Below are 25,934 nucleotides of genomic sequence, written 5' to 3'. Positions count from 1 at the left end.
GCGAAAGGAGGTGGTTCTAGGTAATGCTTTTTTTAGCATTTAATTACGAATGTGATCGAGCGATGTTGTCAAGGTCAATGGTGTCGTGTCCTACTTGTGTCGAGGGCTTGTCACTGTGAGCACGTGTTTTCTGTACTACTTGTTTTTTTTCGTTTTTACATATATGTTAAGGAAGGTATATAAATTAGATAAATAGATGAACTCCTTATTGCACCATTTACAAAGGAGTCATAGTGTTTTAACAATGTATTCAAACAACTACTATTAATTTGTCATTAATAGATAAATAATTGTGGCAGAAAATATTTGTTACACACAGTACATTAAATACTGTTCCACAACTGATTTAATTAACGTTTATTTTTTTTACGCTGGTTTTACGGCGTCACAACCCCGCAATGCAATATGAGAGAGCGCAACACACAATGTATTCAATGTTTGTATACATTCTTGTATAAGTTTACTGTATGTCCTGTCAGGTTAATCTATATAGAATTCTATTCAGCAGATATAAAGCTGAATCTAGTATGACACTTAGGTTTATGTATATTGACTGTGGCTAAGATTTATCTTATTTTCTACGTCGTGTGTGATATAGATGAAGGGTTTCCCTATGGGACCATAAGCTTACCACGTGTGTGGTCGAATGATTATTGTGTTTCACGACTTACGTACCCTCTGATTCCCTTCCAACATTATTACAACTACTTATTCTCCCACGAGGCGGCTAAAACAGAAAGCTTTGACAGCTCATAGGCAACATTAGATTTCTAAAGAGGGTTGACGTCAGGCAGGTTTCCGGTCGTATTTCACAGACAAGTCTTTAAAATACAAGGTTAATTTTTTACGTGTATCTTGGGCTCCAGGACGTCACAGTAAAATGTTAAGCATGCTAAATTAATGACTGTTTGAACGCGGCGTGTAGCGTTTCATTAGTGTAGCACATTTTTTTTAAATAATAATTTTTTGAAAATTAAACATTAATAAAATTAACATTGTACCAGTACTTTACTTATTTATAAAATAGGATAATTAAATTGATTACTGTGTATGGTACAATTTGATAAACACTAATGACAGCCCGCGGCGGCGCTCAAAACGCTCGTGAAATTCACCCGTTACCGGGAACACGAAAGACAAAATAAGACTTTATGATTTCATCAGGTTTATCATCAGGAATTGTCCAATTTTCCCATACACGAAGTACAGATTGAGGACAGGACTGGTCAATCCTAAAAATGTACGTAGCTTTGTATATAAAATTGTACGTGTATGATCACTTGGCGAAACAAGGATCAGAAAATGTTACACTAATTATACGTTACTTATAATTACAAGTTTATTAAAGTAACTTCTAATTATGACTGGCTTGTAATTAAGTAAACCGCCCCTCCGAAGACTTAACTAATTAGAATAATGATAGTACGCTTGCGCATAATTCACGCTGTATACCTGATGTTTAACATAGCTCTATTGTATCTAGATTGTCTCTAAATTAACTAATGTGAGTTTGTTTGTTACCTCTCCGCGTTCGTCATCATATCGAGTGTGCCATTGCTGGTGTCAGATTTTTTCGAGTCGCCTAAAGGCATCTGATATGACTATAATGACTACTTGCCGGCATTTAGTGGCAAGTAGTCGCATACACACTAGTGAACTAAACTGTCCACCAGTGTGGTCCACAGATTGGTATACAAACGCATATTGCAAGAGTAGCATACGAACCTGAGACCTTTCGATCCACACAGAGGCGTCTTAACCATTTTACATCACAACCGCTTCACCATCAACGCTTCGCGTTACACTATGCAGAGGACGAAGTACGGGTTTGCATAATACTTTGTCGTGCAAAGCCAGGGGTAGTCACTAGTTAACCTGGAAGCTCATTAATTTGTCACTCTAAAAAAATTCAAATTCAAATTCAAATAATTTATTCAGAAATTAGACCTTCACAGGCATTTTTTCTCGTCAATCTTTATATTTATAGTTATTTCTCACAAGCTACAAACTACTGGTAAAAGCTCATTGATGCGGCTCGTTTGACAAGCTTTTTGAAGCAATTGATGAATGGTCGGGCGAAAGTGTATAGCTATAGGAGCTTTTAGCGCGAACTTGAACGCGAACGGAGCTACCGTTTGATTGATACTAATTGCTATCACTGTATTAGATGTGTCACTGTGTTATGGAGATTTATTGACCGCCACCTGATTTCATCGTCTGCAACCCCCCGTGACCCACTGGGTATGGTTTTGATATCTATACTATTATTATAAAGAGGTAAGCGTTTATGACTTTGTATGTTTGAGGCGGGTAATCTCCGAAACTAGAGAAACTATCCAAGATTGCTATAGGATATATATTTTGTCTCAAAATTCTCACGGGACCGGGCAACATCTATTAGTAAAATATATTGGTCTGATATTTGTTAAAAAGCTGTTTTTTATATGACGTATTAATATACTTTATATAGTACCTGTTGCCCGCAGGGTCGGCCCGCGGTCATTAACTATATCTATTCCAAACTTCTTGAAATTGGCTCAGCTCAGTTTACCGCGAAAGCATGACAGCTACAAGATGGAATTACACTAAGTACACTAAATGCGAAATATTGTTAAATGTTACTCTAAGCTGAAATAACTTTTATTTACTTTTTATAAAAAACAAAACTGTATGCAATTTTTTTTTGTACACTTACCACTTGCTTTAAGTGTATCAATCGATAGTGTCAATATATATAACAATCAAACCTCTCTAACAAACATGCTAATGAAATAAAAGGAAAACTGTTAACTAAATTATCCGCATCAGCAAAGTATGAAATGCAATGTCTCCCCGAAACAATGTACTAGAATGTATAACTCATTGTTTTATGTTCAATAATAAGGGATAGATTTTAAATAAACATTTGAATGTTTGTCTTCGAGACTATTGTTGTTTAAAAGTATTTTAATCTTGTCTCAATCCTCCATTCCGTTGGGTGTCACGTCACTTTAACACTATACCAAGAACACTATAAACTGAACGATTTCCCGGTTCCATTCTAAGACATATTGTCAGAACCCAGAGTCCGTTTTCCTGCAAATTCTTTTCCACCTTACGTTGTCAGACCATTGGCGGCATATCCTCCATAGCAAGCCAAGCACTTTTGGGGTTTGCTCATTCTGTAAACGACTAATTAATCCCCCACGAGAGCAGAGATGGGTTTACGCCTAGTATTTTCTGTCTCTTTCTAAAACGTCCTACATAAACTGGGAAAATATTGGGAGCAAACTCATTTCTGCGCGGGAGTTGTCATTCATGACTGACTACTCCCGCGATATACTCCTATCCTAATAATATTATAAAAATGCGAAAGTTTGTAAGGATGTATGTGTGTGTGTATGTTCGTTACTCTTTCACGAAGTTTTTGAGGATGTATGTGTCTGTGTATGTTTGTTACTCTTTCACGCAAAATCTACTGGACCGATTGTTATGAAATTTGGTACATGGTAGAATATAACCTGGAATAACACATAGGGTATTTTTATCCCGTAATTCCCACGGGACGCCACACGACGCCCCGGGGCGCTGTCATAAATTTCCAAGCTTGCAGTTTTGCTTTCACTTGTACCTCCTACCTACTTGCCTATCTATTTCCATTCCATGAGCCTCCTGTATGAGCCTGTTAAGCACCTGATTCTGTTGACAGCATTGAAAATAGTTCGCTGTGTACAAGATAGTATTCGTGTTCAGCCAGTCGAATTAAAACGTACAAAGCGCGGCGGTTGTCCAGCGCTCAACAGAATGGCAAAATCAATAACAACATGCACCGCAAATCAACTATTGATGCCGTTGAGCCTTTAATACTTCACTATTAAGTATTACTAGTTCCCATTGCGGGTGAGTAAGGGATTGGGGTGAATACAAAAAAATGTTTGACGTTCCTCCTATACCTACATAGGACCTCGCGTGATTTATGATAGTAATAAGTCTTACTGTGGTCTCACGATATTTTTCATAAGGCTTTTTTTTGCATAAATATGCCGTTTCACATCAACCAGCCAACCTGAAAAAATTATAATGTTAGTTACAGCTATCTTGTCAGAAAGCCTCGTAGCGCACGAGTCTAGTCATTCATATTATTTGGGTATCATTCATTTAATCAGCATGCACTGACGTTCCTTATTGATGAATAAAGAGGAAGGTTGACGACGCGTGACCAGGAATTGAGGAAACTGCAACAAAACAGCCGGGACCACCGGGCCTGCTTAACATACCTTCACAAGCATGGAGATAATACATTTTTAATCCCCATCTCTGGACCGACCAAAAAAGTCGAAAGTTGCTTAACTAACGTACGCGCTCGCCGAGCGCGTACCACCGCACTACCCATTCCATTAGTCTTCGAACTTGTCAAAATCAATAATCATCATGCAGTGGTATAAAATATTAATGGCCTATGCTACCGTCCCCGCAGACAACATTTTAAAGTATTATTTGATACTTATACAATATCACTTGTGAGGTGGGGTGTGCAGAACTGTGATGCCAGCTCAACAATGTCGTTGAACAATTTGCCAAACTTTTGCGGATCCGGTATACATTGCTGGTTTTTCATTGCGATAAATTTTTATTTATGGCTCTCATACAAATTGCGCAATGTTCAGACGTTCGCGTCGGCACATCTCTGACTTCGGCGACAGTGTGGAGCGGGCATGAAATTCGAAGGGTATGTCTAGAATTTAGATTGAATAGGCTGGTAGCCTATCACCTTTATGAAGAACCTCCAGTGTATATAGCTATATATACATATATACATTATACATAGATATGCAGGTATAACATGTGAAATATCATAGGAGTCTAGCGTGGCTGCGTCCCCGCATAATAAGGCAGTATTTTAAGCAGTCGCTAATAAACCAACATACTATTATGTAACTGGTATCCATATTTTTATTGTAATTCCCACATCAACCCAAAATAGCCCTTCCTTGATTGACTTCGACAATCTGCGCGGAAGGAGACACAGCTAGCAATGTATTTTTCTTTCTTTCTCTTTAAAGTATGTTATAATATCCAGGTATTCAAGGATTACATTTTTTAAATCAATTATTTAACAGGTCAAAATATTAATAAGATCTATTCAAATTGGTTATTTCTTTTGAGTTCTTCACAGTAAAGAAAGCGACGAACATTATTCTTTATATCTAACTCGAACTGTAGGTTTAAAAGTATCGTTATAAAATGTTATTAACACTGGCATTTCAATTCCGCCTGACACCAAATCCTCTTAAATAAATATTTTCAAAGACAAATTTTACTTAAGTTTTACTAACCTTTTTTTAGCCTGTTGATGTGTCCCACTGCTGGGCGAAGGCGTCTATTATTATTTCACTAACATGTATCATACAACTCCCATTTTAAACAACACTGAAGAATTGAAAGGCGTATTTCAAAATGCAACTATCATTTTGAAATATTCATTTCAATTCTTTAAGTACAGTAGGATAGTTTATGATGAATCTACCCGTTATTATATAAAATTAACTATCGAAGTCGAGCGACTTCGCTCCCGTAGGGATTTCGAAAATTGTGCTCTACGAATGTACCAAATGTAATCGAAATCAGTCCAGTAAAATTTGTGTGATTGTGACACACTTTCACAACCGAATTTCACATTTAGATCAGTAAGAACTGACACACAAACACTTTGTAGCTTACATATAATTGCAAAGACAAAAACAAACCGGCTTGCACTCCGGGAGTGCCGGCAGAAGTGAAAACTTGAATATTAACGTTGTCCATTTTTGACACCTTACTAATTTTCGATCAGTGTCACGTGTGAACATTTTTGAACCTGACGCGAGTTGAGTCCTGACGCGAGTTGAACATTTTTTACCCATAACAAAAAGTGCAGAACGCCGCTAAAAAAGTTTTCATTTCAAAAATGTTCTTTAAAAACAAGTTAAGAATACGTTTTCTAAAGAGAAACAGCATTAAAGTCACAGACCGCGGTTGTGTAATTGTCTTATTATTCCAATTTCTGTAAGACTGGGTTTCAATTGGACTAACGATAAGTCGTTATCATGTCTCATTGTCGATCTTATTGCGTATCAATAAGAGCTACTATTAAAAACCAGTTTTGACTTAAAATTAACAGAATAGACGTCCTATTCAAAGAAAATGTCATGATCCTTAAATGTTTAATTTTGACAATGCTTTCGTTTATCGATGTCCCTTGATCGTCTGTTTACTTGTGAATTTATTATTATATTGATTGATGGCAGGGTCATTGTGTGTATAAACTGATTATGTAACGACATTCATAGTCATACAGACAAAATATTCTTAGGAATAGATTCATATAGTGTATAAGGTCTACTTTCTGTAAAGAAAAGAATCTGTATAATAGTATATATTGTGAGCGAGTGTAAACGTGAATACACGTAATTTAGATAATCAATACATTCGTCAACATTAAAAAGTTAATTATATACATAGATTAGCTAATGTAATTACTAGTTTTAATGAGTTATAACTGCTCTGACAGCAACCAGAAACATGTTCAAAGAAATTTCATATTCATCCTTACTAATTAGAAACTGTAGCATCTGTCTGAGTGCGATATACTTAAAAACTACCAGACGGATTTTTGTACGGATATTAGTAATATATAGTGTGATTCCTAAGAAAGGTTAGTGTACAATTTTTTTTTTGTTTTAACCTATCAAAGCTTGGACATGCCGATAGTTATCAATACTTCGAAGAGTTTAACTAATATTATAACTGCAAAAGTAAGTTTGTTACCTCTTCACGCTCTGTCTACTCAACCAATCTTCTTGAAATTTTGCATACATGTAGTTTGAAGTATGGAAAAGGACATAGGGTACCTTTCATCCCGGAAAAATAAGTGTTCCCGCGGGAAATTAACGCGGGCGAAGACGCGGACATAAGTTAATTTCCGATAAAATATTAAATTCGCCTTTGCTTTCGTTTACCGAATCGATTATAAGCACGGCGTCTGTTACCCTGATGGATCGCGTGTGTCCGCCTGATGAATTATTATTTGCCAAGCGTCTTTCGTTTACGAAGCCGTCAACTTTTCGCCCATTTTCTTCTTGTTTACGTGTTTATTTGTTCTATGACAGTTCCTAGGAAGTCATTTATACTCGATTCATTTGTTTGGGTGGGAATTTTCCGTTTGTTGTGGTTCCATGACATTTGTACGTCTTCTTCAAAGTCGTATTCCTCATGGCTGAAAGTCATTAAGTGGAATGAAACACACACAACAACTTTCTTGGCATTGTTAATGGAGTGGTTTGCCATTGCCTTCTCCATTTCACATACAAGTTAATAATAATCAACCAGTGTGCAGGTTTCCTCACGATGTTTTCCTTCACAGGAAGCAAATGGTGGTTGATGAAAACTACTATATATGAGGCAGATTTGTTTACAAAATCATGTGGCACGAATAGGATTCGAACCTGGGACCTTTCGATCCACAAGCGGGCGTCAATCATTACACCACCACCGCGTCTAGTAGGTACTCCGTTACGTATTAATTTCATGAGTTCATCGTTAATAGATTGGGAATGTGCCTGTGACTGGTGTTGCAGGCGTCTGTAGGTTACGGTGAGCACTTCCCATCAGGTAGGCCGCATGCCGTTGCTTGCTTAATATATAAAAAATATTAATTTATTAACTACGAAGACTATTATAGACTACGAGGGAATGAAAGTCAATAAATTAATCTTAATTAATTGAAAAGTATTAGATTACCTACGGTACTATGGAAGTGTTGTAGTGGATTACGTTAACATGCTACGGAAATCTTATTTGTAATGCTACGAAAACGTGTAGCGTCGTAGCGTCCGTAGTTCTACGAATTAATTAAAGTTCACGTACGTTTTCTTCAAAGTGCTGCTAAGTATATGATTTTTTATAATCGAACTCAATTTTCTTGAGTTGATTCTCGGATTTAATATCTCGTAGTCGTAGCCGATCACTTGTTAACTTGAAATTTTCCAAAGAAGGAAAATTAGCGTCTCAGACGGTGTGCATTCAGCTACGAAACTCGTAGCCCGTAGCTCCGTAGGCCCTCGTAGCTCCAGTGGAGCGGTACAATGTACACACTAATGATGTTGACACTAGACGCGCGCTCGTTTCACAACTCCCCCCCCTGGGCCGAGCTCGTGAGCACACAGCCTTAAATGCCTGGTAGACAATACGAGTTGACCGGCTGAAAAGCGTAAAAAATAATAAATACGTATTTTTTCTTTGCCTTTGTAATTAGTTTTCCGATTCCGATATCTAGGTATAGTGACTTAAAACGATTGACATTTTGAATGAAATTGCATTTCATCGAGATATCATCATCTTCAGAGTTTACCCACTGCTATACAATGATATAGGCCTCCCTTGTTTCACGCCAATTTTTTGGTCCTGTGCCAGTTTCATCTAGATATAGCGATGGACTGATATATATATATATATATATATATATATATATATAGCAATATCTATCTATCGCTATAGATAGCAGCTATAACAGAGTCAATTCATAATCCTATAACAATTATGAAATTTTATTTCGATTTTCCATAGGTTTAAAAAATGCCTGGTTGCTTTAAAATTATTATCGTTTTATGGAAGATTTTTGTTTAGCCTTTTCGGAACACTTTTTTTGGCCCATTGTTGAGAAAATATTGCTCACGCACTGGCAAAAAACCTTCTAAACAACCGCATAAATCTTGTAGCCACTCCGGTTAGGGACCAACATCACTCCTCTAAGATGAATGTCGGTCGCTACTACTTGTATTGTAACTTACCAAGACCCATCTAAATGTAAATTGTGCATGTAATTGTGACATTAATTCTATTACAACTTAAGCTGGGGTAACAAGTTTCGATCTCATCAGACCGTCAGGACGTCAAAGTGTACATACAAATATGTTAATTTTATCAAAATATATAAGAAAATATATGAAGTATATATTTTCTCTTATTTTGAACCAGCATTGAATTAATCAATGAACTCTTTATTGTACAGTACACTGTACAATTAATATTGCATAGACATTTTTGGGTTAAAAAATATATTTACTCCCATATACGAAGATCTAGTTATCAATACAAAACACTGAATGAAAATGGAAAGGTAACAAATAAATAAATAAATATATTAGGACAAATCACACAGATTGAGCTAGCCCCAAAGTAAGTTCAAGACTTGTGTTATGGGATACTAACTCAACGATACTATATTTTATAACAAATACATATATAGATAAACATCCAAGACCCGGGCCTATCAGAAAAAGATCATTTCCCATCATGACCCGACCGGGAATCGAACCCGGGACCTCTCGGTTCAGTGGCAAGAACTTTACCACTGCGCCATTGAGGTCGTCAAAACAGAAAGTGAACATGTCCTCCTTAGGAGATACCAAAATGAAACATAGTCAAAAAAGTGTTTAGTGTATAATACGAGTCACTCTCATTGTATGAAGCTAAAGACTTCCTTACCCCTTCCAACTGCACTTAACCTCACACGACGCCACTAAATGTGGCACGAGAATGCCCAATCGCATTAAGCCGTTCCAGCTTCCGGCACCTTATCTTAACGTAACGAAGTTACACAACTTCACAGCTTTTAATTTCCAAGTTAAAGTGCTCGCGAAAAGTTTTACCTTTACCAAATTGAGGCTTAATTTGAATTGCCGTTTCGTTTCACTCTCAAGTGTATTAGCCGACAATAACTGTTCCATTTGTTGTTAAAAGGGTTTCTGATTTTATTCAACTTTAACTTTTATTCGTTTCATTGTCCCGGATGTATTAAATTCTCATTCTAATTATTACGTCACGTATCTTTCTTATTTAACTTTAACCATTGGCCTGCTAGTTTCATACAGTTGTTTTTCTCGCTCGATTACGAGCAATCGTGGGGGTAAGGGTGGGCGGGTCGCTCGCGACTTTCTTAAATACCTGTCGTTCCTAATTACCTATTGTAAATTATCTTATTTTTTTAACCTAGTATGTAATATCGACCCTCATAGACATATCAGTGCCTGTGTTACTGGCGGCTGTGGAGTCAATAACAAGTCCGTAACAACTAAATGAATTATTAAACTTTGCTAAAGGTTTGTAAATAGCCACCTTGCTGCGCTGACTGCTGAAAAAACTAAAATTACCTATATTTCATTCAGTGTTCGTATTCGGATATTCACATTAATTACGCCAATATTACTTTTTTGTGATTCGAATTTATAGTCAGTATGTTAATTGGATATAATCAAGCTGAAATTGCGAACATCCGATAAAGTAAATGAACATTATTTCCAGTGATAACCTTTTTGTTTTTATTTTCTTAAATGGAAAGTGTATTTAAAAGTGCACTTGTTTGTACCTTGTTTAATTAATTGCATCGTTATGTGTGTTTATATATAGTATTTTAAATAAACATTTCTATTCATGCTATATAGATGATAACATAGGCAAAGACAAGGCTTGTGCCTTTTACTAAATTAATCTGCTATTACGATTGAAAAAAATAATAATAAGAAAATGTTATATTATATTATACATTTTATATCTCACAGGGAATACGTAACTTACCTCGTTTACATCGGAATGTCTTACCTACGGCATGTAAAAAATAATCCAATGAACAAATGTAAACACCTTTTCTGCAACAGTATTATTCTTTGTGCCCCAGGCTCCATCATGTTCCACGTGCGGCGGCGGCCGGCGGACACGCAGCCGCGGCGGCGCAAGAAGAAGGCAGGCTCCAGCGTCTCCAGCGGGGGACGACCTGGGAACGATCCTGCCTTGGTAGAGGTCGCCCCAGATGGTTCTAATGTCGAAAACGGTCGCCGGCTGCGTATCACGGATGTTGTTGAGGTAAAAATAATAGTTGTGGGTTCTAGTGTACCTCCTTGAGGGTACCGTGAACAGTTACAGTTGCTAAGTCGCAAGAAGTATGCAGGCTCCAGTGTTTCCAACGAGGGACGACGGTCGCCGGCTGCGTATATATAAAGATTTTGTCGGCGTATATATAATAATTATGGGTTCTAGTGTACTGACTTGAGGACACCGTGAAGACTTACATTTGTAAGGTCGCGGGAATGATCAAGTGTCGTTAGACATTTCTCCAGATGATTCGGGAGTCGAGAATGGATATACATGGAAATAGTATGGGTTCTAGCGTGCGCGAAGACTAGTTGCGTGATCGCTATCTAATATCTCAAGAGGAGAACAACGGCCTGGCATCTCTTCTTCTAAATGGACGGAGTCTTATGTATTACAGACTTTGTTGTGTTAATTTATTGGGTCTAATTCTCTTAAAGCCGCTAAACTAGTATGGAGCTTGACATTATAAGGTAGCACGTTTCAATTTATAATTTAAACTGGCTGCCAAAAAGGCGACCTAGACTTTTACCATCGATATTTTTAATTATTGGTTCAGTCAGTTTTATTACTAGAATATCAAAGTGTACCACAGGCTCTAACTAAACCAAATCGAATGTTATCTCTGGAACGTTTTTCATATGATAAAGCTCAGCAGTATAAAAAAGGGGTATTCATCATTTAGTGGAGTTCCTTCCATTGGTCTGTCTCCGTAGCGAATTCCTATACTTCTACGATGTGATACGACGCCCACTTTCTCTTTAAATTTTCTTATGTAACTATCTCTTGGTCTTCCTAGATCTTTTCTCCCTATCTTTACTTCTGAAAAAAGAGTAACATCAATATTTTTCCCCAGGTGGGCTCCGGCAACGGCACGGCGCTCCAGTTATACGGGCCCTCCATCCAGTCCCGACACTGCGTGATAGCGCCGGCTGAAGGCGGCGGCTACACCGTCACGCCGCTACATACCGACGCGCACGTCTACGTCAACGGACGGCGCACCATGCATTCACAACGACTACAGGTAAATACACCTATAACAGAGATATAACCTTAGAATAAAGGTCGTAAAAAAGCGTCACTCTCGTCTATATCTGCCGCCAAACAGCAGTACTTATATTGTTGCTAAAACATTGAGGAGAACATAAAAGGTTGAAGTAGGTAAGGCTTATGTAAATCGGAAATATGTAATACTGATAAAACATGAAGCTTATCTATTCATAGCCATAAGAAAAGGTAGCCTTAGGAAATGGGTTTTAAAAACCGATCTTGATAAGGATGCTGATTCTAGATAAACGTATCGCTTTTCATATCTGACGTGTTGTGGTTTCCGCCCTAAAGTAGGACCACTCCATATAATCCCGTAGATGTTGCATGTGGCGACTAGGATATAAAATCTAAAAGGCTAAAACGCAACAACAGCATTTCGAAAGAGGGTGAGCGTTATGCAGGAGGCCTGTCGTAAAACCACAGCCAAATTTCAAAATGTTTAAGGTACGTTTTCGAAAATGATCCTATATATCTCAGGGGCAAATACAGCAACGATAAAAAAGAAAAATGGAAAATGTATGAAGTTAAAGCTATGCCGGACAGAGTTTTTCGCAACATCGCAAAAATAAAATATTTTGAAAATGTTGAAGCAGCGCTTTCGCTAACTACGGCGCGGCTTGTATGTCAACAAATGTCGGAATTAACTTTGCTGGTTAAAATATGTTTACAATTTTTCGGTTCAAATTTTAAAGCTGAAACCAAAATAAAACTTTGTGACTTTGCTGTATTATATACATATATGAATAACTATAAATAATAATAATAATAAATATATTAGGACATATCACACAGATTGAGTAGCCCCAAATTAAGTTCGAGACTTGTGTTATGGGATACTAACTCAACGATACTATATTTTATAATGAACATATATACAGATAAACATCCAAGACCCGGGTTAATCAGAAAAAGATCATTTTCCATCATGCTGTGTAACTATATAGCTGTGTCTTTTATAGTTATAGGACACCTATATATATCGTTCATACGTTTGATATTTTCGCGTCGCGCTGTCTCAAAGTATCAGAATATAGGTATCAATTCTGCTCACGTTAAGTCAAACCTGTGTCGCAATGGTTCAACAGAAGTACGCACTGTTAAAAGGATTAGTATTTGAACACTGAACACCATTGATATACGATAACCTTAACCTTAACGGGTCTCCGGCTATGATGCCCTAATTCCCGGATCAATCGGTCTATATATATATGGTTTGAAGAGAAGGGATTCCCTTAGAGATTTTTTTAAAGATATTAATATTTTAACTTTACCCTCTCAATACATATTTGACAACATTATGCATGTCCGGAAAAATTTAAACTTATTTAAAAAAGTTGGTGATTACACTGATAGAGCCTTACGTAATAAAGATAAATTGTCTGTCCCCGGGCATCGGTTGGCCAAAGTTAGAACGTCTTTTGTTGGGAACTGTATCCGTTTTTATAACAAATTGCCTAAATGGATTCTTGATTTGCCGGACAAAAAATTTAGAAATTATATAAAAGAAGTACTTTGTAAAAAGGCATATTACAAGACTGACGATTATGTGGATGACAATAATGTTTGGCCCAAGCATGGTGCAGTATCCTCATAACATATGTAATTGGTTTATGATATTATTACGTACGTGTTGTACATTTAGCTTTTTATTTTATAAATATATGTTTATTTTGTGTGACAATTTTCAATAATTTTATTGGAAATTCAACTTTTATTTTATTTATTCATTCAAATTTTGACATTTTTAATAATGATATAAATTCGTCCTCCTAAATTTTAATATATGTATAAGACCTATATTTGTTAATTGACGTCCTTGGAGAAAAGGCTGCGGTGAAGTTTGTTGCGCCGCTTCTTCTTCACCTGCGCTTTGGAAGCCGGCAGTAGACTTAGTTTAAGTAATTTTTGACGTCAATAAGTGATGTATATCATCCTAAATTGAATAAAGAATTTTGAATTTGAATTTGAATTTGAATTATAGGGACAGAAAGAGCATCTCCGTAGTGGCGTACTTGAGCCGAATATGTCGATTATAAGTCGCAATTTCTGATATTGACAATTAACCTATATATATGCACATGTGTCCGTTCTAACGTCCACGAGTTTTACGATTGTGTACTTTTATGTTTTGATGTTGATGTGGCATGAAAGCGATCGGCGGCGTCGCTCGTTACAGGTTACGACCACATAACATTTAGAATAACAAGACAAATTGAAGTGCTTTCTTTTTTTTTTTTTTCAAAATAACGCGTCTCTGACACTTCTATCTGGTGTTCACATATTCCAAATTCTGTGCCCAAAGCCATAAAGCTCCAGATTGCCATTTCGCACATAACTTTTTATTCTCTTCGAAAGGATTGTCGTCGTTTATATTTATTTATAGCTGACATCTGTCTGTGGATGTGAGTTAGAGTATATATTGAAGACGTCGTTATATCACACAGTAATAAATTGATATAAATACATTACATTTGAAACGTATTCTCATGCCATATATAGTAATAAATGTAAAAGTGTCTGAATAACGAGACGCGATAATTTAATTGATCAATTTTATTATATATTGTTTGTATTTATATTACTATTTTTAGTTTAGGAATGCTTTTTGACTCGGAAATAATGACCTGAAATAATGAAGACGAAGTTTCATATAAGTTATTGTTCGTGACAAAATGTACCTGACTATTTTCTGCTAATGAAATCGTAGTTTATTAGAAAATGAACGCACACGCTCCTTTAAAATTGCCAAATTTATTGACTTTAAAACATGTAGTATCACTATGTAAATAATCACATTTGTTAGACAATTTAAAAAAAAACCCCCGACTTTAAATATTCATTTCGCTACAACTTTTGAACGGCTGAACCGATTTTCATGAAACTTGGCTAAGAACACTCGGGATAAAATTATCTATGACGCAAAATAAAAACTAAACGAAAATCGGTTCAACCGTTTGAGACAGACAGATAACACAGACAGACACGTTAAACTTATAACACCCCTCTTTTTGCATCGGGAGTTAAAAAGGAAAGGACATTATAGCAAAACTATTTAAATTTTTATACCTTATGATTTATTAACCGATGAAGCAAAAACGCTACAGTGTTTTTTTTAACATTACTGATTTATTCTTTTAAGTCTATCGACCTATAGATATTTGCGCACTCATCAATCACTTATATGTAAATCTGTTACTCTAAGGAATACAGAAACACATATAACATTGCAATAAATCCATGTCGCCACGGACAGAAATTTATTAAAGTTGAACCGAAACCATAAAAAAGTAAGTCAAGTGCTTTTGCATATGCATATTAAATTCCGTTCTGGTGTAAATTAATGGCGCCCTAGTTACTGTTGCTTTGTCGAGCTTCCTACTTCACAACTCTGTGAAGCAAATTAAAGACACAAACAGATATACAACTGCCTAACGCTAACCGGTGTATATCAGTGCTCAAAACCGGTATTTGTTTTACCTGGTTAATTAAATAACAGAATATTTTTTCTCTCTTTGACAAAGCTGTCCTTTCTCTTTCTTCATAATTTAATGTATGGGGGTCCAAGAAGTCCTTTGCCCATCCTTTGTCTTATTATTCACACTGTCTATTTGTGAAAACCTCATGAAAATCCATGCATCAGTTTTTTAGTTAATCGCGAACTAATATGTAAGGATTTGAAATATCTTTCTAGTTTCTGGTTACTTTGGTCAAGTACGCGACGCGATAAATATGCGAATTAATTATTTATTTTTCTCACTAAACAGCGCAAACCGGATAAGTAGCACTTTGACTAACGGATAAAATGTCTTTTTTCGACCCTTAGGATTATTAAAATTTTGTAAGTATCTCAAGTAGGATTGCCATCAGGCAGATTGTAAAATCTCAGTCGAATCTTCAGTTTTTACGCTGACCCCGGGCTTCGCGACGTCACAGCCTCGAAAGTAAGAACATTCGAAGACGAGAGAAGTTCATTTCACCTAATGATACACATAGGAAACGAACAAGAAGTTTTTATTACTGATCGTATATTAGTTCCGTTGGTGTCAGGTTTTCCTCCGCGACAAGTTTACCGCTTCTACGAGCCGCAAGGGAAATGCGAACTAATATTTATTCAATCGCTGTGTTTGTTACAAACTTCCGTCCCGGCGGGAGGATGGACATTTTGGAGATTTTACTACATGTCTACGGGTCCGGACGATTCTCACGCCGTTGAAGCTCATTCACACAACTACAACTTTTTTTTAACACTACATAACGCTAACGTTTTTTAACGATTGAACCTTCGATATAACCCTCTGGAACGATTAATCTACATTCCCGTTTGGTCTATTTTGAATATTTTGTCTGTTTTATCAAACTGTGTACTCTGTACATTTTTTTCCGATCATTGAAGAAAATTGAGACAATTTACGTTCGATCGATGTGTTCGTTGGTGATTTTTTTATGGAGAAAAAAATGGAGATTATTACAAAATCGGTTACTTGGGTCAATATTAAATTCGCTTATATTCAGTCAAAGCTATGCCGAGGATTTGAATGTTCACATCGTTTGCATACAAAATTTAATAAAGCTAATTTATTCACCCTATCTATACTCCAGTGCTATGCTCTCTCTCTCTTACATTCAGTTCATTCGGAACTGTGATGCCTGAAAAGGGTTAGCGTAAAAAGTACTCCTTAAAATTTTGGACATTCGGCTGAAATATACTAACATATATGAACCTTGATAACATAACACACAAGAGAAATTCTTTTACAGTATTCTCAAGGGCGCACCACGGTTTTACTGATAGAACAATTTCTGTTGTAGACATGTCAATTTCCAGTGTCTTCTGCTCGACTTGGCAGGCATTTCATTTTAGATTTTTAACATGTTTGTTGTATGCACAGTGAACTTTATATTGTATACAAATGAATTCATATGATTATAAGTATATTATGAACTAACGTTTACCCGCGGCTCGCCGCATAGGTCTTCTTGCTGATGACTAAGCGGCAGATTTTTATGGTATATATACTAAAAAGCAAACCACGTCCCGTTTTAAAATGAATAAGCGCCATCTTGTGGCTTGGTGAGGAACTATTTGAACATAGCTCTGATCAAGATGATGCCTTACCCACTATTGGCGAAATCAAACAAATGCCGACGCGAATTTACGTACATTACGCAGTTTCTATATGTGAGCTTTTATTTGCCACAAGGAAAACCAGCAATGTATGTTGAAACCGCCAAAGTTGGGGTAACTGATCGTCTGTAGTCGGCATGATTTTTTTTTATTACCCGGTATACCGGTTTAATAACAACAATAACATTCCCAAAGAGCAACTTACGGCAGGTGGACGGTTGTAAAATTACAGCGGCATCTTCATAATTTTTGGGTTTATTTTTTAAGCTGAGTCCAGACTTTGAGTCGTCACAGGCCCAAATGCATCTCAGAACACGGGAGATAGAGTCACATCAGGAAAAGGTATAAATACCTTTTCCTATACGTAAAGTGTATATACCTTTTCCTAATAAAAAAGCTTTCAAAGATTTATCCCTATAAGCAGATTAACTTTCACTATCCCAAGATAGCTGTTTATTCTCCTAAGTAATATGTAAAGTGGTACACACGATACTGAACAAGGGTAGGCACTCACGAAAAATACGTTAGAATCAGGCGGGATGAACAGGTAACGCTGTTTGGAAAAGCTAAAGGTGAAAAAAAGTTCGTAAGGCTTGTACACACTATCTGTTTTTCTGAGAGCTATATAATAATGGAAAATTGTAATACTTTCTAATAATGTCCTATCTAATGTAGCACAGTTTTATAGTATACTAGATGTTGCCCGGGACTTCGCTCCCGTGGGAATTTTGAGATAAAATATAGCCTATAGCAATCTTGGATAATGTACCATTAGATAATGGTGAAAGAATTTTTGAAATCAGTTCAGTAGTTTCGTTGATTACCCGCCTCAAACTTACAAACTCATAAACGCTTACCTCTTTATAATAATAGTATAGATTTGTGATCTTGAGGAATATGGGGGAAATTTCGAGGGAAATTCAATAAGACAGGTTCTAGGTTTCCGTGTTATCAATTTTTAAGACTGTTTTTTTTTTTCTTTTTGACAATTAAAAAGGCGGCATTTTGTTGACATTGACAGCTATGTCGTTAGACAAATTAGATGGAAATTTCTTGAGTTTGAAACTCACAAACGCTTTATAATAATAGTGTAGATTTTTTTTAGATTTCGCTAATAAATAGAAAATTGATAAAATTGTGACGGTGGACTGCAGCGCGTGCTTACTATCAACCAGAATGCTTCACCTACCATCCTTACTATTATAAAAATAAGTCTGTCGCGTCTATCTATACCCCAAAAAAACCCAGCAAGTGAGTACCAGGCCTCGCCTCACATGGCAGCAATCACTCAGCCCGTTTCCAATTTGCCGGCCGCAGCATTGATGAGGGACGGCTAATGAAGCGAGCCGATTGGCTATTTGTTTCCCTGTTTTTACAGCTTATTTGCCTTTTTTGTGGTACATAAGAAAGTTGTTTACTCCAGTATATAATCACCTACGTAAATAACGCACGAATATAGTCTATAAGCATTTTATTACGTTCGATATTTATCTATTGCCGGCTGCGCACTATCGCCGAACTCGGCTAGATGCCGACGCGAATGCATGAACACGCGTAGTTTGTGTGAGAGCTTTTATTTACAACAATGAATGAACCAGCAATGTATTCCGAATCCGCGAAAGTTCGGCAATCCATTTCGCGATAATGTAACCTGCATAAGGACAGGGCGTTAAACTGGAAAACAACTTACCCTATTGGTGTGGTATTAGACTTATATTGATATATTTAAGTGAAGATGAAAACAATAAAGTAGGTGAGGGATTAAAATAAAAAGATAACATCACTGTCTCTCTCACTTGTGCATGTTTTCGGTTGCGTTCGGGGTTGTGACGCCGCACGGTGAATGCCGGAAATCAAAATTAACTTTAGGGAAATCTAGGTCCCAGTTATATGTCTGGGAGGAATCTTAATGCTGTGAATTTCTTTGGTGAAAAGCTTTTCGCTTCGCAAATAACAGTTTTTCACTCATCGACCGTGCGTGTGAAATAAGACCGTGTAATTTGGTTTCTAAAATCAAAATCGAAAATAAAAGACTTCGAAAATTCTACATCTATCCTATTCTATTCTAGAGCTACACGCTACAGAGACGGCGCCACACGCCAAAAAGATAACATCACTAATATGCACAACTATTTTTCATTTGTTTAGTAGACATAGTAGTTTTGTTTTGAAATTAATAAAACAGTCTCCATTGTTCCAGCACGGCTGCCTACTGAAATTCGGTCGGGTGTCGACGTTCCGCTTCGTGGACCCTGCGCAAGAGACGATACTGAACAGGAACCTGTCACAATCACAGCACTTCGGCTCGGGCTCCATATATGACAGGTAAGCCGACAAAATTAAGATGGTCTATGCGTGCAAGATGGCGTGACACTCCTATTTTTAATATCAAAGTATTGCTAGATAAAATCACTGTACACTTTATTGTTTGTATCAATTTTCCGGATTTGTTGTTTCTGTTTCTTTTTTCGGTTATTATTTTATTAGAACAAAACATATATCTTTTGTTGCATATTTCATAAATTATTTGTAGTTGTAAAAATAGTATGTGTCACACTATTATGTACGCATAGTGCCAAATTTAAATGTCGTCGTAGTATACCCCGTTCAACAATAGTGTCAACTCAATCGAAACCATTCACTCACAATTTGTTTTCTTTTTTATTGTTTTACCGTAACCGACCACTGTCGCTTCTCTGTCACTTGATTTGGTTCGTTCTCTGCATGTTTATGTCACCGGCTCATAACACCCGCTTGTGTACGTACCCTCTTAGATCGCCGACGTCGGCCGAGAGCGGCGCCTTGTCCCCCACGTCCATGACGTCACACCAGCCAGACCTCGTCGACTCCAACGCCAACACCACCAATGATACAGACTATAACAGAACCATGAGTCCCGTGTCTCACGACGCTTACTACAACCAAAACGATACACCGTACAACAATAACACGTTGAAGCTAGACAACGAATCGTTGATGATGTCGCAACATCTGAACGACACCAAAGACGATTACAGAGAAGAGCAGTCGATGTATAACGAACAGGAGCAAGCGCAGAATAGGACGACAGGATCGCAGTATAAGGATAACTATGAGACGACGTTCGACTTGGAGGGGAACGTGGAGACGAAGAGCATTTGCAGCGCGAAGAGTGGAGGATCTGGTCACGACAACAGGTATCGATTTAACTAGTTTTGTCGCCAAGACGTAGGGTAAGGTCGTGTCTCAAATTACGACCTTTTAGTTTTAAAGTTTTGTATTTAATGTAAGTGTGCTAAATATATGAAAGTAGTATGTTCTTTCGAGTCGAAATAGCTGACAAATTATCTGGGGGCACGGCAGTGCACAAAGTCGAGCTATACTAGTTAGTAGTCACAGCGATTGCCTTGACATTATAAAAAAAGTATATAACGAAATTAACGCTCAGTGTAAGTAAATCCAGTTTTGTATGTAAGTGATGTGTATTCTGAGAAAATGTTTGTGTATATGTTGGTCAATGACATTGGCTAATTGGCTATGGCTATTATTTGTTATATGTTTTATTTGGGATTCAGGAATTTTCAGCCATAACCTGTCCAAATATCCATTTGTGCTCACAAAACTTTATACAGAGTGTGACAGAATAATTACCACGTACGAAATGATACCACTTCTCGGCTGGATCCTTTATGCTAAGTTTCAAGTTAATAATATCAACACGATTTTAAAAAGTTGCTCATAGACATTTGCAATTCATGACAGTGGACGCGACTGAAAACTACTTTTTGGAAGTGTTATTAGAAGTGTATTAACTGGAAACTTCGCATAAAAGATCTGTCCAAGATCTCGAAACTATATCGATTACTACGATAATACTGGAAATGGACACATGAGTCCTAAAAAGACCCATTACTGATCTTGCATTTCATCTTACATACTTTGATTTAGTATGTCCGTAAGTGTTTATACTGCACTCAATACAGTTTTTAGGAGCAAATAAAGGGGTAGCTTTTGCCCAACACTGGGACACAACTACAGGCTAGAATTAAAATGTCTCAATTAAAAGTGAAAATTTTGAATACTTTCAAATAAAATGTAACTAAAACAAGTTATATGTAGCAGAATGGGCATGGGCACCCTGTCGTCGGCGCGGCCCGGGGCGGAGGCCATCCTGCCGGCCGTGCTGGAGTTCCCGGAGGCGGGCCAGCCGCAGTTCCTGGCGCACGTCATCACCAGGCTCGACCCGCACGCGCCCGCATTCAAACTGGCGCCCGTCTACACACTGTATCTATGTGCTAGGTATGTCTTTGTCAGCGTACGTTACATGTGATAGCGTTATATTTTTTGGGGATTATTATGTTTATCCAGGCCAGATTAATATTTTATTTGGCCAACATTTCTGAGTGATAACTAATTAAGTTTTTTCAATATGATTTTCAAAAAAAACTTAATGCTATTAAGTTTTTATCGCGAACTTTTACCCATTATTAGTCAATTGGGGCCTATGATTGAACAAGAGTCTTTAACTACATACATACAAAATTTCATCAAAATCGATCCAAGGGTTTAGCCGTGAAAGTATAACAGACAAACTTTCGTAAATTACACACCTAAACCTTCCTTAGGAATCACACTATTTATTGGCGAAAACCGCATGAGAATCCGTGCAGTAGTTTTTGAGTTTATCGCGAGCAGACAAACAGACAGACGCGGCAAAGGACTTCAATTTATAATATGTAGAGATAAGCATATGAGGACGTCTATTTCTCATGTTACGTTTAATCAATTATAGTTTAAAAACATTGTATGTACACGCACCTGCAGATACCGCGCGTCGACGCACTACCGGCCGGAGCTGACGCCGACGGAGCGCGCGCACAAGCTGACCGCGTTCCTGCATCACGTCGCCACACTCATACACACCACTGTACAGGTGACTTGTTATTATGGGCTTTTATTTTAGACTGTGGCCATCGTCACAGTTTTATCAATTTCTTTTTATTATGAGAAAAGTAAAAGCAATTACTCGGGTAATATTGTGCTACGTTATTGATCTGTTTAGATTGCGGCGTATGGTTCCGCCGTAGAATAGGACCACTCCATATCCTAGCGACTGAGGGACTCAAAGCCTTGGCAACTGATAGGCAACAATAGCACTACCAAGAAGGGTTAACGTCAGGCTGGCGGCCGGTCGTAAAATCATAGTCAAATCTTAACAATTGTAAGGTTTATTTTTACGTTGACCCTGGGCTTTGTGGCGTCATAGCCCCGAACGAAACGGGGAACAATCGAAGATGAGTGAAAGGGCTGTTTAGATTGCCTTTGTAGATTGGATGAAATGGTATAACTGATTACTCATATAGTGCCTTGCACTGGCGTCCCCAATTAAAAATAAAGGCCTGTTTCCCCGCTTGCTGACAAAGTATCAGATAACCTAGATGTAACATATCAAACAGATAGCGTTAAAATTGTGTTTTATAAATGTTAAATAAGGCTAACTGGACAATGACATCAGGCACATTTATCTAGCAGTTAGTTTACCTATCAGATATTTTTTCTAGCTATTTAAGGGTAAAAGCCTCCCTTAATTTCCTCCGCCTGTCAGATTACAATATGATATTTTATCAGATAGAAACTGGCCCTGAATAAAAAGAAATAATAAACACTATAATATAATTTTATTAATTACCCCAGGAGCGATGCACGGACTCAGCTGCGCAAGCGTTCTGGATGGCGAACGCGAGCGAACTACTCCACTTCCTGAAGTGCGACCGGCACATCTCATCGTTCTCCACTCAAGCGCAGGATTTACTGCCAAGCACTGTACAGAACGCTTTCAGGTTACTGTTTTGTTTTTTCTAGATATCTGGGGGCTTAGCATCATCTCTTAACGCGATCTACTCTGCGACAAATTCGTACCATCGAGCTAATGTTTAGTATGAATGCGATTCAGTTTTAAGTTCCCAAATTGAACTTAGTGACATTGGAGTTGTTCCGTAAAAGTTAATGGTTGTCCTGCTGGTCCTATCGCTAGGCAAAAACGTCATGATTTCTTATGTATCTTAAATATCTTAAAATTAACGTTCAGGCATGGCTGTTTTAAGCCGAATTTTCGTTACGAAACAAGTTCCTGCATGATTGAGTTTATTTTATGTTGATTTTTCAATTAATTCTATTTTTTCGCCTATTTTAATGTATAAAAAATTATTATTAGTTATTATATATAGCGAGCTAAATGAAACAATTGATTTAAAACGTTTCTATCTGTCACTGTTTAATCTCAATTCCACCAATAAGCATATTATATAATACAGCTATGCGTGGCGTTTCGCAACTCTTATCTTCATCTAAAGGCTAAAAGACCCCGTTAAGGCTAAAAGACTTAATATTCACGGTCCATTGTTAAAATGAGGAGGATCTCAATTCGGTAAACTTCTATTACACTATATAGTTCAGTCGAACGGACACAATCTTAATGCCGACTCCACACTATCGTCGAACAGTTTGCCAAACTTTGGCGAATTCGGTATACATTGCTGGTTTTTCATTGCGGTAAATTAATGCGTAGTTACACATGTTGTTCACGCATTCCCGTTGGCATGTGTCTGAGTTGGGCGACAGCATGGAGATGGCATAATCAAATCTTTACCCACAGCAACCTAGTGTCGTGCTTCCAAGAAGAGCTGTCGCGGGCACTGTCCACCCTGACGAACCCAGCCGTGGGTGACCCCAACGAGGCGACCGGCCCCACGGTGCAAGTGCTGGCATCGGCGATGGTGCTGCTGCGGCGGTGTAGGGTCAACGCGGCACTCACTATACAGCTCTTCTCTCATCTATTCCATTACATCAACGCTGTGTGCTTTAATAAGGTAAGTTAAAAGAAAACTCAAGATTTGTTGCTGGCTAAATACAGACTTTCTTTTTTTTTTGTTTCGTTTATCCTTGTGGAAAGGTAAAGGGATCTAAGCCCATACTGCCGTCGTCTGTAGTTATCTTCCATCGCGGGTCATTTTTCTCATAAAAATGTTAAAACCGGCTTGAAATGTTCTTTTTTTATACAATAAAAAAAAAAAAAAATAGCGCGAATGCATTGAGTATTAGAAAATAGCTGAATTTTATTTTCTATTTGTAATTTTTTTCAAATTTATAACACTCTTTGTATGTTTTAATGACATGTCGTCATCTAGTGACAGTATCGAAGACGGCTTTTAACGCCTCCATGGATTAACGAAAGCGTACAAGCTGTAATAAATAACCTTTTAGCGGGAAAATATTCTTATTTCATTATTCTTGTAGGCAGGCGTCGTATAAATCACTATATATCTATCACTCGGAAGAAAGTACGATTCTCAATTCGGCTGATCAACGCCCTCGACTACGTCTCGGGCTTAATATGTCACCCTTGTTGAAATCCGTTACATTCTTGCATCGGTGAACAATGTACTATTTCGTTCACAGCTCGTAACAGAGCCAGGTGCCGTGAGCGGCCGCTGGGGCTCCGCCCTCGCGGCCAGACTGGCGCTGCTGGCGGCCTGGGCCGAGAGACAGGGGCTGGAGCTGGCTGCTGACTGTCATCTGGCCAGGACACATCAAGCTGGTAAGTTTTATTCCATTACAGTAAAAGATTTATCTCATTTGTCAATCAATAATAAAAAAATCAGTCTTGATATTGATCAAGACTGATTTTTTTTTGACTGACATTATAATGAATTATGAAGAATACTATGTAATTAATTATGAAGAAGCCAATAAATAAATAAATAAATAAATAAATAAATAAATAAATAAATAAATAAATAAATAATATTCGAATTGTAATTTACTTTATGATGCTTCAAGTATGTACGTAACTAATATCAATCTAATAATGATATAAAATGTCATGCTGTCGTATTAGAATATGCTTTCTTAATAGTTGATTAAGAAAAATCCTTCCAAGTTGTTTTATCTGATGCTAAATCTGGTCCATACATTTCTTCCTAGAGCTTCGAAGTTGAGTTTTGCCCTGTAGTGGGACTGAATTGTACCCGTTTCTGTTTTCGTGTCCATCGGATCCGCGATAATCCTAATTATTAGTGTGGGCCGTTGAGTGTTGTCCATTTATTTGTTTATAGTATATACATATTTATTGCCGGGACTAAATCAAACGAAACTTTGGATAGTGTGTGGGAAATAGAAATATTATTGTGATCATATAAAATTAACGAACAAGATAACAACCAATAAAAATAATGACAATAAGAATCAATGACAATTCTTTCTTTTTCTTTTAAAAGTGCAGAAGTTTAACGGCCAGTACTTATTAATTACATTTTTATACACATAGATTAAAAAAACTAAGCTGTTAACAAATTATTGTCACTAAATATCTGTCGTCCACAGCCCGCCTCATCCAGGGCAGCTACCGCACCGCGGAGGAGGCCCGCGCAGCATTATCGGCGTGTTTCAAGCTGAACTCTGTCCAAGTGCGAGCGCTGCTGTCCGCGACCTCGTCCGCGGACGTCGTGCAGGCGGCCGTCGCGCATGCGCGGGCGCTAGCTGACGAACTGTGCCGCGCCGACGGCAGAGAGGTTGGGATTTTTTAATTACGGCACTAGAGTGACACGTCAATTTAATTTATATTTATTTTACGGAAATATTTCAATTCCGACATTTTAAAATGTATTTTGTAACATTTAAGAGTGATTTGCATCAATCAAACTAAGCCTTCTTTAGATATTTTTAATTTATAAGTTATTTTTTAGTTAGATAGTTTTTAGTTTAAATTAATATAACTTTATTGTTAATTCTATTTTGTGATTAAAATTGTCTTTTGTAAACAGAAACCTACAGATTTATAAGACGCTAACACATTTTGAAATAAAATATTTTTTGGATAAATTTTAATAAATAGAAC

General features: G+C 37.3%; 1 protein-coding gene across 9 annotated transcripts in view; it reads left to right on the top strand.

Moving 5' to 3' along the window:
* Positions 1-25,934, top strand: part of cno (canoe) — a 107,194-nt gene that overhangs the window by 63,578 nt on the left and 17,682 nt on the right. For 6 of the 9 annotated variants that reach the window (XM_053747142.1, XM_053747146.1, XM_053747141.1 and 3 more), the window contains 10 exons: positions 10,694-10,878; positions 11,741-11,908; positions 19,260-19,384; positions 19,834-20,235; positions 21,158-21,337; positions 21,863-21,971; positions 22,733-22,878; positions 23,694-23,907; positions 24,497-24,635; positions 25,421-25,608. In XM_053747142.1, coding sequence (XP_053603117.1) covers positions 10,694-10,878; positions 11,741-11,908; positions 19,260-19,384; positions 19,834-20,235; positions 21,158-21,337; positions 21,863-21,971; positions 22,733-22,878; positions 23,694-23,907; positions 24,497-24,635; positions 25,421-25,608 — 1,856 coding nt within the window. The remainder of the gene's footprint in view (positions 1-10,693; positions 10,879-11,740; positions 11,909-19,259; positions 19,385-19,833; positions 20,236-21,157; positions 21,338-21,862; positions 21,972-22,732; positions 22,879-23,693; positions 23,908-24,496; positions 24,636-25,420; positions 25,609-25,934) is intronic. The other 3 variants (XM_053747150.1, XM_053747144.1, XM_053747148.1) reach the window with 2 other exon arrangements.

The sequence above is a fragment of the Plodia interpunctella genome, chromosome 6 (assembly GCF_027563975.2).
Source record: "Plodia interpunctella isolate USDA-ARS_2022_Savannah chromosome 6, ilPloInte3.2, whole genome shotgun sequence".
In the NCBI taxonomy this organism is placed as follows: domain Eukaryota; kingdom Metazoa; phylum Arthropoda; class Insecta; order Lepidoptera; family Pyralidae; genus Plodia; species Plodia interpunctella.
This window is presented reverse-complemented; position numbering and strand designations above follow the sequence as displayed.